This window comes from Thamnophis elegans, chromosome 9 (assembly GCF_009769535.1).
Source record: "Thamnophis elegans isolate rThaEle1 chromosome 9, rThaEle1.pri, whole genome shotgun sequence".
Lineage (NCBI taxonomy): Eukaryota > Metazoa > Chordata > Lepidosauria > Squamata > Colubridae > Thamnophis > Thamnophis elegans.
In genome coordinates, this window is record NC_045549.1 from 4,943,155 (window position 1) to 4,955,278 (window position 12,124).

At 43.4% G+C, this 12,124-nt stretch overlaps 1 protein-coding gene across 6 annotated transcripts in view; it reads left to right on the forward strand.

Annotated features, from left to right (window-relative positions):
• CTNNA2 (catenin alpha 2) overlaps nucleotides 1-12,124 on the forward strand; it is a 459,621-nt gene that overhangs the window by 69,769 nt on the left and 377,728 nt on the right. For all 6 annotated transcript variants that reach the window (XM_032224164.1, XM_032224163.1, XM_032224166.1 and 3 more), the window contains exon 4: nucleotides 11,375-11,494. In XM_032224164.1, the coding sequence (XP_032080055.1) occupies nucleotides 11,375-11,494 (120 nt within the window). The remainder of the gene's footprint in view (nucleotides 1-11,374; nucleotides 11,495-12,124) is intronic.

Genomic DNA, 12,124 nt, shown 5'->3' on the forward strand with positions numbered 1-12,124 from the left:
ATGAAAGACAAGCTTAGTTGTGCAGCAGGCGCTCATCAAAGCGACAGTGACTTTTTGGGGGGACAAGTTTCTGTGACATGCAATATAGGGAGTTGTACCTGATCGCCCCCTTGTGGCAGACGCAAGCCATAGACTCGTTCACAGTCAGAAAGGAAACCCATCCTGATGCTGTAACAGCTGGGAACCATGATTGCTTAATGATTCATCAAAGAAGGGGACGAAATAAAAGAATTACAGAGCAGCAAAGTGATTTATTGCCTAAAGTTGTGTGTTTGGTTTGTCCTGCGGCCTTGCCTGCGAGAGCCAATAAACAAATGGATAAATAAATCTGTAACAAAACAATTGGCAATTGGGATGAATCCATGCAATAATTGATTTGCCCCCCGAGTTGTTTTCGGTTGGCTGTTGCTAAGTGGGGGAGATGCATTGTGCCTTTTTACCTGAGCAAAGGATCTCAAAGACTAGTTTATCTTCATCACATCCCCTCTTTTCTTCAGTCCTCCTGGAGGCTCACGCGTGGCCTGTTTTCAGCCTCCCAGACCTCCACAAGCACTCTGCCCGCCGTGTGTAGGTCTTGCACGGCCTCCCTGCGGCCCATTTTGGCTGTCAGAATGCTTCTGGAGCCGGGGAGGCCAAAAATGGGCCACGCAGGGGCCTCACGGGACCTCTGCGCAGGCTGTTTTTAGCCGGCAGAGTGCTTATTGGAGGCTGGGGAGGCCGTGGAGGCCAAAACAAGGCCGCACAGAGGCCCCGCGAGCCCCCCCCCCCGACATTTTCTTTCCCTATTTGTTCTTGTTAGTGTTTCAAGGATAACAGATAATTCTGTTGTTCCGTTTCTACTCCCCTTGTTTACCATCTGCTTCCTGCTTACCCCTAATGAGACGGTGAGCCCGGTTTGCAGAAAATGGCTTTTAAAAGTCACTGGTCTCTGGGGAGCCATGCGGCCCCCTTCAGCCCCGAAAGCGCAGACTGCTGCAGCGAAATCCTTAATCAATTATGTAGCAGCATTGTTTAATCGCAAGTTGGCTGACCCTAAATGTAATTCATGTTGCTTCTGACGTCCATGTTGAAAGCGTTTGACCAATTTAGTAGGATACTGAGATCTGTGCCGGTCAGAGGATAGAACAAGCGTTGACATATTGTCCCTTTGGCTTGTCTTCCTGGTGCCATCGAGTCGCGGTTGACGTTGAGGGCCTTTTTAAACAGAAGCTAACTTGATCTGAACATAAATCGTAATGCGGTGGTTTCTTCCTGTTATCTCTACATTTCTTTCCCTGAAAAGTTTCAAAAACCACGATGTGGCATCGTTCCTCAAAGTGGCCTAAATCATTTTCATAAATGAGTACGACGAGTTGAATGAAATGGGACGCGGTGGCTCAGTGGCTAAGATGCTGAGCTTGTCGATCAGAAAGGTCGGCAGTTCGGCGGTTCGAATCCCTAAGCGCCACGTAACGGAGGGAGCTCCCGTGACTTGTCCCAGCTTCTGCCAACCTAGCAGTTTGAAAGCAGGTAAAAAATGCAAATAGGAAAATAGAGACCACCTTTGGTGGGAAGGGAACGGCATCCCGTGCTCCTTCGGCGTTTAGTCATGCCGGCCACATGACCACGGAGACGTCTTCGGACAGTGCTGGCTCTTCGGCTTTGAAACGGAGATGAGCACCACCCCTCAGCGTCTTAGCCACTGCATCCCTAATAAATGTTATTTAGCTTACAGTTAATTAGTAATTAATCAGGATGTGGCAGCACCTTTTCCAACGATCATATTCTATTATGAGGCATAAGCTTTTAACGAGGAAAAGTTGCTACCAAACTCCTGATTTTATGCCACCATGGACTAACTCAGCTTTACCAAAAGAATACGTAATTGGCCATGATATGTGAAGGCTACTCCCCAGTGGTATGCAAAGCATTTATGCAATCAATTACATTAACATATTGCTGAGGCTAAGAGAGATTGAATTATCCGCAGAACAAACATGTACACACTATTTTGAGGCAAGTTGTCCTCAGGGCATAGTCAATGTGTTCCATAGTTGCTTCTAGAATCTTTGGCTCCAAACAATAGCACCTAGACTTATGTGCAGTTAGTCCTCAACTTACAACACTTCCTTTAGTGACTATTCAAAGTTACAATGGCACTGAGAAAAAAGTGGCTTACGACCATTTTTCACACGACTGTTGCAGCATCCCCCCATGGTCACATGATCAAAATTCAGATTCTTGGCAACTGGCTCATAGTTATGATGGTCGCAGTGTCCCTGGATCACGTGATCCCCTTTTGCGACCTTCTGACAAGCAAAGTCAATAAGGAAGCCAGATTCACTTAACAACTGGGGTACTAAATTAACAATTGGAATAATACATTTAATAACAGTGGCAGGAAAAGTCATAAAATGGGGCAAAACTCGTTTCACCGAGCAACATAAATTTTGGGCTCAATTGTCGTTATAAGTCAAGGACTAACTCTGCTGCTTCACAGTGCTTTACATCCCTCTCTAAGCGGTTTACAGAGTCAGCCTATTGCCGCCCAACAATCTGGGTCCTCATTTTACTGACCCCGGAAGGCTGAGTTAAGGCTTGAGCTGGTTGAAAATCGAACTGCTGGCTGTCGGCAGAATAAGCTTGCAATACTGCATTCTAACCATTGCCCAACCCCAGCTCTTAAACACCTAACAATACAGATTTGTATGTTGCTCCTATCCCTTGACCAGCCTTAACAGTGGCAACTGGGAGAAGGATCTAGGGATCCAGTAGATCACCACTTAAATACGATCCAGCAGCTGCCAAAAAAGCTATTGTAGACCTAGGCTGCATCAACTGAAGGATAGTTTCAAGATCATGCGATAGTACTGCTTTATACTGTATTTTATACTGCACCCTGCCAACAAATGTGCGTATAGTCAAGGTATGATTTTCCCAGTTGCAATGGATGGCAGTGAAGGTTGGACCATAAGGAAGGCTGAACGCCAAAGAATGGAGGCCTTTGAACTCTGGTGCTGGAGAAGACTCCTGCGAGTCCCTTGGACTGCAAGGCCATCCAACTGGTCAGTCCTAGAGGAGATCAACGCTGACTGCTCTTGAGAAGTGCAGATCCTGAAGAGGAAACTCAAATGCTTTGGCCACCTAATAAGAAGGAAGGACTCATTGGAGAAGAGTTTAATGCTGGGAATGATGGAGGGCAAAAGAAGAAGGGGACAGCAGAGAATGAGGTGGCTGGATGGAGTCACTGAAGCAGTCGGCATGAGCTTCAATGGACTCCAGGGGATGGTAGAGGACAGGAAGGCCTGGAGGAACATTGTCCATGGGGTCGCAATGGGTCAGACACAACTTTGCAACTAACAACAACAACAGTGCTGCACTGGTGAGCCCACAGTTGGAATACTGAGTTGAATTTTGCTCCCTACAATACAAAAAAGATGTTGACTCTAGAGACAGTGCAGAGAAGAACCAGAGAAGAAGGTGGTAAGAAGCGTTGAGGCTAGACCATACAATGAACGATTGAGGGAACTGGGTGTGTCTAGCCTAACAAAGAGAAGGACTAGGGGTAATATGATCACTGTCTTCTAGTACCTGTCACAGAGAAGAGGGGTTGACCTATTTCCCCAAAACACCCAAGGACAGAACACGAAGCAACGCATGAAAGAGCATGAAGAAGAGACCCAACTTGAAACTAAAGAGAATTTTCTGAGAACAATTCATCAATGGAATGGCTAATCTCTGGAAGTTGTGGGTTCTCAATCGCTGTAGGTGTCTATGGAAATACTCCATCATCCAGGTCCTGGTTGCCCCAAAGGTGCTTTTTCAAGAGGCAACCAAAGGCTTTTCTTTCAAGATGTTTCGCTTCTCATCCAAGAAACCTTTTCAGCTCAAGAGCTGCAGCTGAAACTTCTTGGACGAGAAACGAAGCGTCTTCAAAGAAAAACCAGAAAGTCCAGTTGCCTCTTGGGGGGGGGGGGGAAGCACCTTTGGGACGTCCATCGCTGGAGGTTTTCAAGAGGAGGGTGGACATCCATTTGTCCAGAATGGCACAGGGCCTCCTGCTTGAGCAGGTAGGTGGAGTAGAAGGCCTCCAAGGTCCTTTTCAACCCAATTATTCTATTTTTTTTATTAAAAAAATCGTTTTTATTGAACATTTTCAAGTTTAAAAAACACAAGCAAAAAACCCAAAAACAAATTTAAAAAAAACCAAGAGAAAAAAGAAAATCAAATACAAAACAGATTAAAAACGCAAACAACATAACCATATAATATAATTTTACAGCTTCCCGAATCAGCATGTATATTCTGCTTTTGTAGTTTGCTATTCAATTATTGCCTTCTCGTAGTTTTTTTTAAACAATTCTAATGGTAATGTAATAATTATATTATAATGTAATAGTATAGTGCATATAATCAATTTTACATACATACATACATACATACATACATACATACATACATACATACATACATACATATTCATAGTATAATCAATAGTTTTTAGAACTTTTATTTCTTGTTTTGGCTTCTATTCTCTAGCCACTTGTACAGTCTACTCCAAATTTTTATAACAGTCCGACTCTTCCCTTTCTTTTCACTAAATGGTCATCCTATCCACTTCAGCACATTTGAATCCTAATTGCCATATCGTCTAAAGAGGGAGTAGTTTTTTGTTTCCAATTTTGCACAAAGGCGATCAACCCAATTATTCTATGTTCTAAGATTCGGCTTAAGAAAAGCTAACAAAAAATTGCCATTTTACTAAAACTGACTTACAACAAACTTCACAGCCTTTGCTGAAAAGATATGAAGTCTGTTCTCATTACTGCCTATTTGGGCACAACAATGCTTGAATGTTTGTTTGTAGAAGATGCTATAAGTTACCCGAGGGGAAATGATAAAATTTATTCATTCATGAGCCTAACAAGCATTTTACTCATTTATAACATCAGAAGGACATAATGTGTGTACCTAAATGAATAACTGATAACTTTTCTCATGTCTCCAGCTCCTGTTGATGAGAATCTTCAGTCTGTGAAACTGCGTAGTTGCAATAGAGAAAAACAAATTTTTCTTCAAATGTAGAAAAACAAACGATGCAAACAAACTCACCAAAACCTCACATTTTAACGATCAGATTATTGTGATGGTTTTATATTAAAATTAATTTCCAAGTCCAATCCATTCTTTTTTTTTTAATCTACTGTGAATTGTTCTCCAACCGAATTATCGTTTCATCTGTAAACTACTTACAAACAGCAATTCACAATTATTTGATCTGTTGATTCAATATTGCTGCAGGGGTAACTGAGGGCGGATTGATTCTAAAACATTCTGTAAATCCCCGTGAATTTCAAGCACTGTTAGTTTTCTAGCATTAGCTTTAACGCTTAAAACAGGCAGACTGATTGTAAAATCTTATAACAGCTTGAGATGAAAAGTATTTTTTCATTGGCGTTTGTTGACCAAGCCAGGAACTTTTCTGGTTAAAGTTAAATCCTAAAAAATAAAATAAAAAAAATATTGACTTGCTCACTATTAACTGCACCAGTTCTTCCAGTTGCAAGCATGTTTTAGATATTTTCCAAATTCAATTAATACTCGTGCAACTCAATCTGTTTTGCATTCTGCTAAAATGCAAATAATTAAAAAAAAAACCACTTCCATGTTTCTGTTGAAGAAATACGATGCTTAAAGACTTGGTACCAACTGAAAAAATATTGAAAGGCTTTTATGATCTTGTTCAATATTGACACAGAAATGCGGAGCGCTAATATTGGAGCAATATTCCCCGAGAAAACCATTGCAAATCCCGACTCCTGTGGAGAGAATCTCCTGAGGATTAGTATTGATCTATGCTGGTGTTTTAAAATATTAAACATTTTTATCTGTTGATTCAGGCTGAGGGTACCTTAAATTAATGCATATATATATCCGTGATGGCAATCCTACGGCGTACCTGCCACAGGTGACACACAGACCCTCTCTGCGGGCATGCCAGCCATCGCCCCAGCCCAGCTCCACTGTGCATGCACGCACGCATCCGCCGGCCAGCTGCTCTTCGGGTCTCTGCTGTGCATGCGTGGCGGGTGGGAAGCATGTGGGCGACATGTGTGCGCTTGTGTGTGTGGGGGGGGAGCACATTCACGGGGCTGCTTGCATTGCATTTCGGGGCCTCGCACAGTTTGGTACAGGAGGCTTTCCAGGCCCAAAGCGGAGCATGGTGGGGAATAGGCCCCCTGTGCCCCTATTTGGGTTCGGAAGGCTTCATGCACCAACCTGAAAGCCAAAAATGGGCAGGTGGGGCAGGGTGCATGCGTGGGGGGGAAGCAAGGGAGCATGGAGGATTGTGCAGGGGTTGGGGTACACACGCGGGTCACACGCGCATACACAGGGGGGTGTTGTGTGTCGCACCCGCATTGCATTATGGGTGCCGGCGCACGCTTTCGGCAGACAGCGACAAAAAGCTTAGCCATCACTGGTATATATCGCTGTGGCCATTGCCTTACAGGTTTGGCTGTGGATAGTTTTCCTTGTGAAGAAATGACTCTCCAGCGGTGATCCATTACCTTTCTGCTTCATTATAAGTAATTGTGTAGTAATCAATCGGTTTGATTGTGTTGCTGCTGTCCATTGTGCACGTGGGGTTTTATGCTTCTTATATTGTGGCAAGCTTTATTGTTGCAAGCCGCCTGGAATCAGCTGAGTTAGCATCCCTACACATGTTGTTTAATGAATAATAAAGAAATAAATTGGAAACAGATTCTTCATATAATATTTTTTTTAAAAACCCTCCTCTTCCTCTTTCCTTCTTGGGATCAGTCCTGAGACCAGGTGCTTATCTTCCCTTGAATAACTCTGGATTTCTCCCACAGATATCATTAGATCATTTAGATGTCTTCCAACCATCTCATAATCACCATTCCAAAAACTGAGCCGAGGTGGCGCAGTGGTTAGAGTGCAGCACTGCAGGCTACTTCAGCTGACTGCAGTTCTGCAGTTCGGCGGTTCAAATCTCACCGGCTCAAAGGTTGACTCAGCCTTCCATCCTTCCGAGGTGGGTAAAATGAGGACCCGGATTGTTGGGGGCAATATGCTGACTCTGTAAACCGCTTAGAGAGGGCTGAAAGCCCTATGAAGCGGTATATAAGTCTAGTTTAAAAAAAAAACGATTGGATTGATATGCCAGGAATCCAATGGTCTCAGGGTTAGAGTTGGTCTTGCCAGGAAAGCTCATATTTTAAAGACTTCAAAAGGCATTTGGATCGAACCAGCGCAGTCTGATTGTGGGAATAGGGTACCCTAGGCCATTTTCATGACCATTTTCGCTTACCCTACCATATTTCCTCACACACAAATAATAAATGTTTGAAGTTGAGTTGAACTCAGCTCTTGTTGAGTAGATGCCATTGGTAATGTTAGGAATATAATCTAATGGTTGGGTTGGCAATATATAAACCATGTAACAATGTTGTACCTGTTTCTTTAAATCATACTGTAAAATGTGATTGGTTGTTGTTTTCCTCAATCGGCCATAAGAGGGAGCCAGAATGACTGTTAGCTCTCTGTTTGTTAGATGCTGGGTTGATCTGATCTCAGTGTTTTGGAAGCTAGCTGTTAGAAAGTGCCGTGAGCTATTGTAAGTTTTGCAACTGCTAGCAAATTTAGAGTACCGGACTGTTTGTATGATTATGGACTATGTTATTTGGATTATCCCTTAACTGAAAGACATTGATGACCGACTGTCTTATCCGTGTATGACTTGGACTGTTTGATGGACTCTGATATCTCTATTTCCACGAAAGTAAAAGCCTATTTAACTGCAGTGTCTCTGTATGCTGGTTTGTGTGTTCTCCAACACAACTCTCACAACGCTTCGCTGAACGTACTCGCTCTCCCAATGGGGAGCTTACCTAACAGGTTTGACAGGATCTTCTTCATGATCTTCAGCTGCACCCTGTGGATTATAGTCATGTTGATTCCATCCCAATATTAAACTAAATAGTAAATACTAATACTAAACATTGCTTCTCTGTGTCATATAATATATGTGGGTATATGCATCATTTTGTATTTATTTTGTCATGTTTATGCAGTGTCTGTTGGAGGTGGTGACCCTTTGAGAGCTGCATGCAATGAAATAAGTTAATGTATGCCGATTAGTGTACATTCAAAGTGACGATAAAGTTATTTTAAGTTCTAAACAAATCTAGCACTGTGTAGATTTTGGGGTTCAGTAAGGGGACTCAACTTTTATTCCTTTTCTATTGTGGGTTTGTGGATCTCTAAATAAAATAAAATCTAAAATAGTGTTGTTTTATACCATCTTCTTATAGAAACACGTCACCCAGGACGCTGGACTCCCAGAATATTTTATCTTCAACTTTCATTGCAATGCATTTGCGTTATTTTACAAAACGATGCGGGCCCCTGTTCCTTCTACGCACAGCAGTGTTTCCCTCTCCGATTGCAAACAGATTTCAATCGGCATTTTAATTGCTGTATTATTGCCAGCTTTTGCCTAATCCGCCCCGAGATATATTTTGTTGTGACAGTCAAATCATTACTTCTTCTTCTTCTTTTTTTTTACAACAATAATATCAGAATTGCTTTTCTTTTGAAATGGAAGCTTGAAGAAGGTTGGGTTTCGCCTGCCTGTCATTTTCATCTTTTTTTAGGAAGGAAATATATTTGCAGCGAACGGAGTAAAAACACACGTGCTAAAAATTAATGGTTAATAATAGTTTTTATTTTCCTGCGGGTGCTTTATTTTGAGCCATTCCAGTTGTCGTTTCTGTCGCTAGAAATGGGTAGGAAACCATTGCATAGCTGAGGAAGCTTCAGAGGTGGTACTTAGCCAATTTGTACTGGTTTGAGCTCACTGGTAGTGGTGATCGCACGTGGGCCTGCCCAGTGGTGAGTTCTGGATCCCATCGCAACCAGCATGCTGCGATGGGGGCGGGCATCCACCACGAGCGCACGCATGCACACACACCACCCTGTGATGCTCCAGCTGCTCAGCGGAGGTGACACCAGGTACCGTACGCTGCACGCGCGTGTGCAAATAGCCCGGTTAGCTCAAATAGAGATAAGAAACGAGGGAGAGCACCGTTCTGGTATGGTGGCTCCCAGCTGGCACAATTATGCCCGTATCGGGGCATACCGCCCAGAACCCACCACTGGGCCTGCCCTGTTTAGCCATGTTTTTGAGGCGCAGCACATGCACAGAAGGCCAGCGCATGCACGGAGGGGGCACGCGGGGCGAACAGGTGGCAAAAACAAGTAAAACCCAATGCTGGATAGGTTGTCTTGCTAGCTTGTCTTTGCAATGTCCATATTATAAAACACACAATTTGAATCCAGTTTGGGGTACAGACTCCTGCTGATACTTCAAAGAACTATAAAAAAAACAGATCCATTTATTTTTCTCATGGAAACCACCATGTGTGGCTACTCCTGTCATTTGTATGACTATAAAAGAGGGTCAGAGGATTGGAACTTCTTTGCAAGCTCCCAGTGTTTGAGATCGTGGCTTCTCACTATAGCCTTGCAACGAATGGTTAGAAGAAGAATAAGAATGACAGGGTTGGAAGGGACCTTGGAGGTCTTCTAGTCCAACCCCTACTCAGGCAGGAAGCCCTAGACCATTCCAGACAAACAGTTGTCCAGTCTCTTCTGATAAACTTTAGGTGTTGGAGCAACTGCAACTTCTGAAGGCAAGTTGTTCCGCTGATTCGTTGTTCTGTCAGATTGCAAATTAAGGACTATAGGCAGTAATCAACTTACAATAGTTTAGTGACCATTCAAAGTGACAACGGCAGTAAAAAAAAAAAGGGACCGATCACCATTTTTCACACTTAACGACCATGGTGGCATCCCCATGGCCACATGATTGAAATCCAGACGCTTGGCAACTGACTCCTACTTAGTGTCCCGGGGTCATCTTGGGCGGCCTTCTGACAAGCAAAGTCCGTGGGGAAGCCATTTAACAACCGTGTTACTAGCTTAACAATGGCAGTGCTTCACTGAAAGACTGTTACAAGGAAGGTCGTAAAATGGGGCAAAGCTCACTTAACCAGTCTCACTTGGCAATAGAAATTTGGGGCTCAACTGTGGTCGTGAGTCAAGGACTACCTATCCCTGGACCAGGTTTTCTGTCACTTTTAGTGACAGGCCTACTTTTGGTAGCGTAGTGGTTAGAATGCAGCACTGCAGGCTAATTCTGCTGACTGCCGCCTGCCAGCTGTTCAGCAGTTCGATCCTGACTGGCTCAAGGTTGACTCAGCCTTCCCTCCTTCCGAGGTGGGTAAAATGAGGAGCCAGATTGTTGGGGGCAACGGGCTGACTCTGTAAACTGCTTAGAGAGGGCTGTAAAGCACCATGAAGTGGTATATAAGTCTAAGTGCTATTGCTATTCCTTCCTTCCTTCCTTCCTTCCTCTCTTAATTCCCTTTCTCCTTCTCCTTCTTGGTGACACAGTGGTGAAGATGCAATATTGCTGTCTAATTTTGCCCACTGCCAGGAGTTTGATCCTGACCGGTTCAAGGTTAACTCAGCCTTCCGTCTTTCTGAGGTCGGTAAAACAAGGACCCGGATGGTTGGGGGCAAGAGGCTGACTCTATAAACTGCTTAGAGTGGGCTGTGAAGCACTATGAAGCAATATATAAGTCAAATGCTATTGCGAGTTTGATATAGGTACTAAAGATATGATGAGATGCTGAAAATGATAAAACATACAATAGAGGTCTACCCAGTTGGGAATATTCACAGTGTTAGGAATATAATTCTAATGGTTGGGTTGGCAATATATAAATCATGTAACAATGGTGTACCTGTTTCTTTAAATCATACTGTAAAATGTGATTGGTTGCCTGTTTTCCTCAATCGGCCATAAGAGGGAGCCAGAATGACTGTTAGCTCTCTGTTTGTTAGATGCTGGGCTGATCTGATCTGAGTGTTTTGGAAGCTGGCTGTTAGAAAGTGCCGTGAGCTATTGTAAGTTTTGCAACTGCTAGAAAATTTAGAGTACCGGACTGTTTGTATGATTATGGACTATGTTATTTGGATTATCCCTTAACTGAAAGCCATTGATGACCGACTGTCTTACCCGTGTATGACTTGGACTGTTTGATGGACTCTGATACCTCTATTTCCACGAAAGTAAAAGCCTGTTTAAACTGCAGTGTCTCTGTATGCTGGTTTGTGTGTTCTCCAACGCAACTCTCACAACGCTTCGCTGAACGTACTCGCTCTCCCAATGGGGAGCTTACCTAACACACAGCATAATTTTAACGTGGCCTGAAGGATATGCCCCAGTGTTCTGAAACTGCCTTGCAATGCAATGAAGTTTTGAAAATCATAGATTAAACTCTCAACTTTCTATCTCCCTCTGCAGGTAGAGGAAGCACTAGAAGCTGTGAAGAATGCCACCAACGAACAAGACCTTGCAAACCGCTTCAAGGAATTTGGAAAGGAGATGGTGAAACTTAACTACGTAGCTGCTAGAAGACAACAGGTGGGCGTACGGAAAGGGCATCCTACTTAATCTGCAGAAGCACTCCGAGTTCTCCTCATTTCTCCCAGGCATTTGGATTAGGGGCTTAAGGCAGCCCTGTGGTTGATAAGTTTTTTTTTAAATCATTGGAAGATTTTATTTACCAAGGGCATGATGTGATATTGTTTTAATTGATCTTTTTGTTGGCTGCCCAGAATCACTGTGGTGAGATTAGAGATAGATGGATGGATGGATGAGAGAGAGAGAGGATGGATACATAGATGAGAGAGAGAGAGAGAGGGATAGATGGATATATAGATGAGAGAGAGAGAGAGAGAGAGAGAGAGAGAGAGAGAGAGAGAGAGAGAGAGAGGGATGGATAGATGAGAGAGAGGATGGATATATAGATGAGAGAGAGAGGGGGATGGATGGATGGATAGATGAGAGAGAGAGGATGGAGATATAGATGAGAGAGAGAGGATGGAGATATAGATGAGAGAGAGAGAGAGAGGGATAGATGGATATATAGATGAGAGAGAGAGAGAGAGAGAGAGAGAGAGAGGGATGGATAGATGAGAGAGAGGATGGATATATAGATGAGAGAGAGGGGGGATGGATGGATGGATAGATGAGAGAGAGAGGATGGAGATA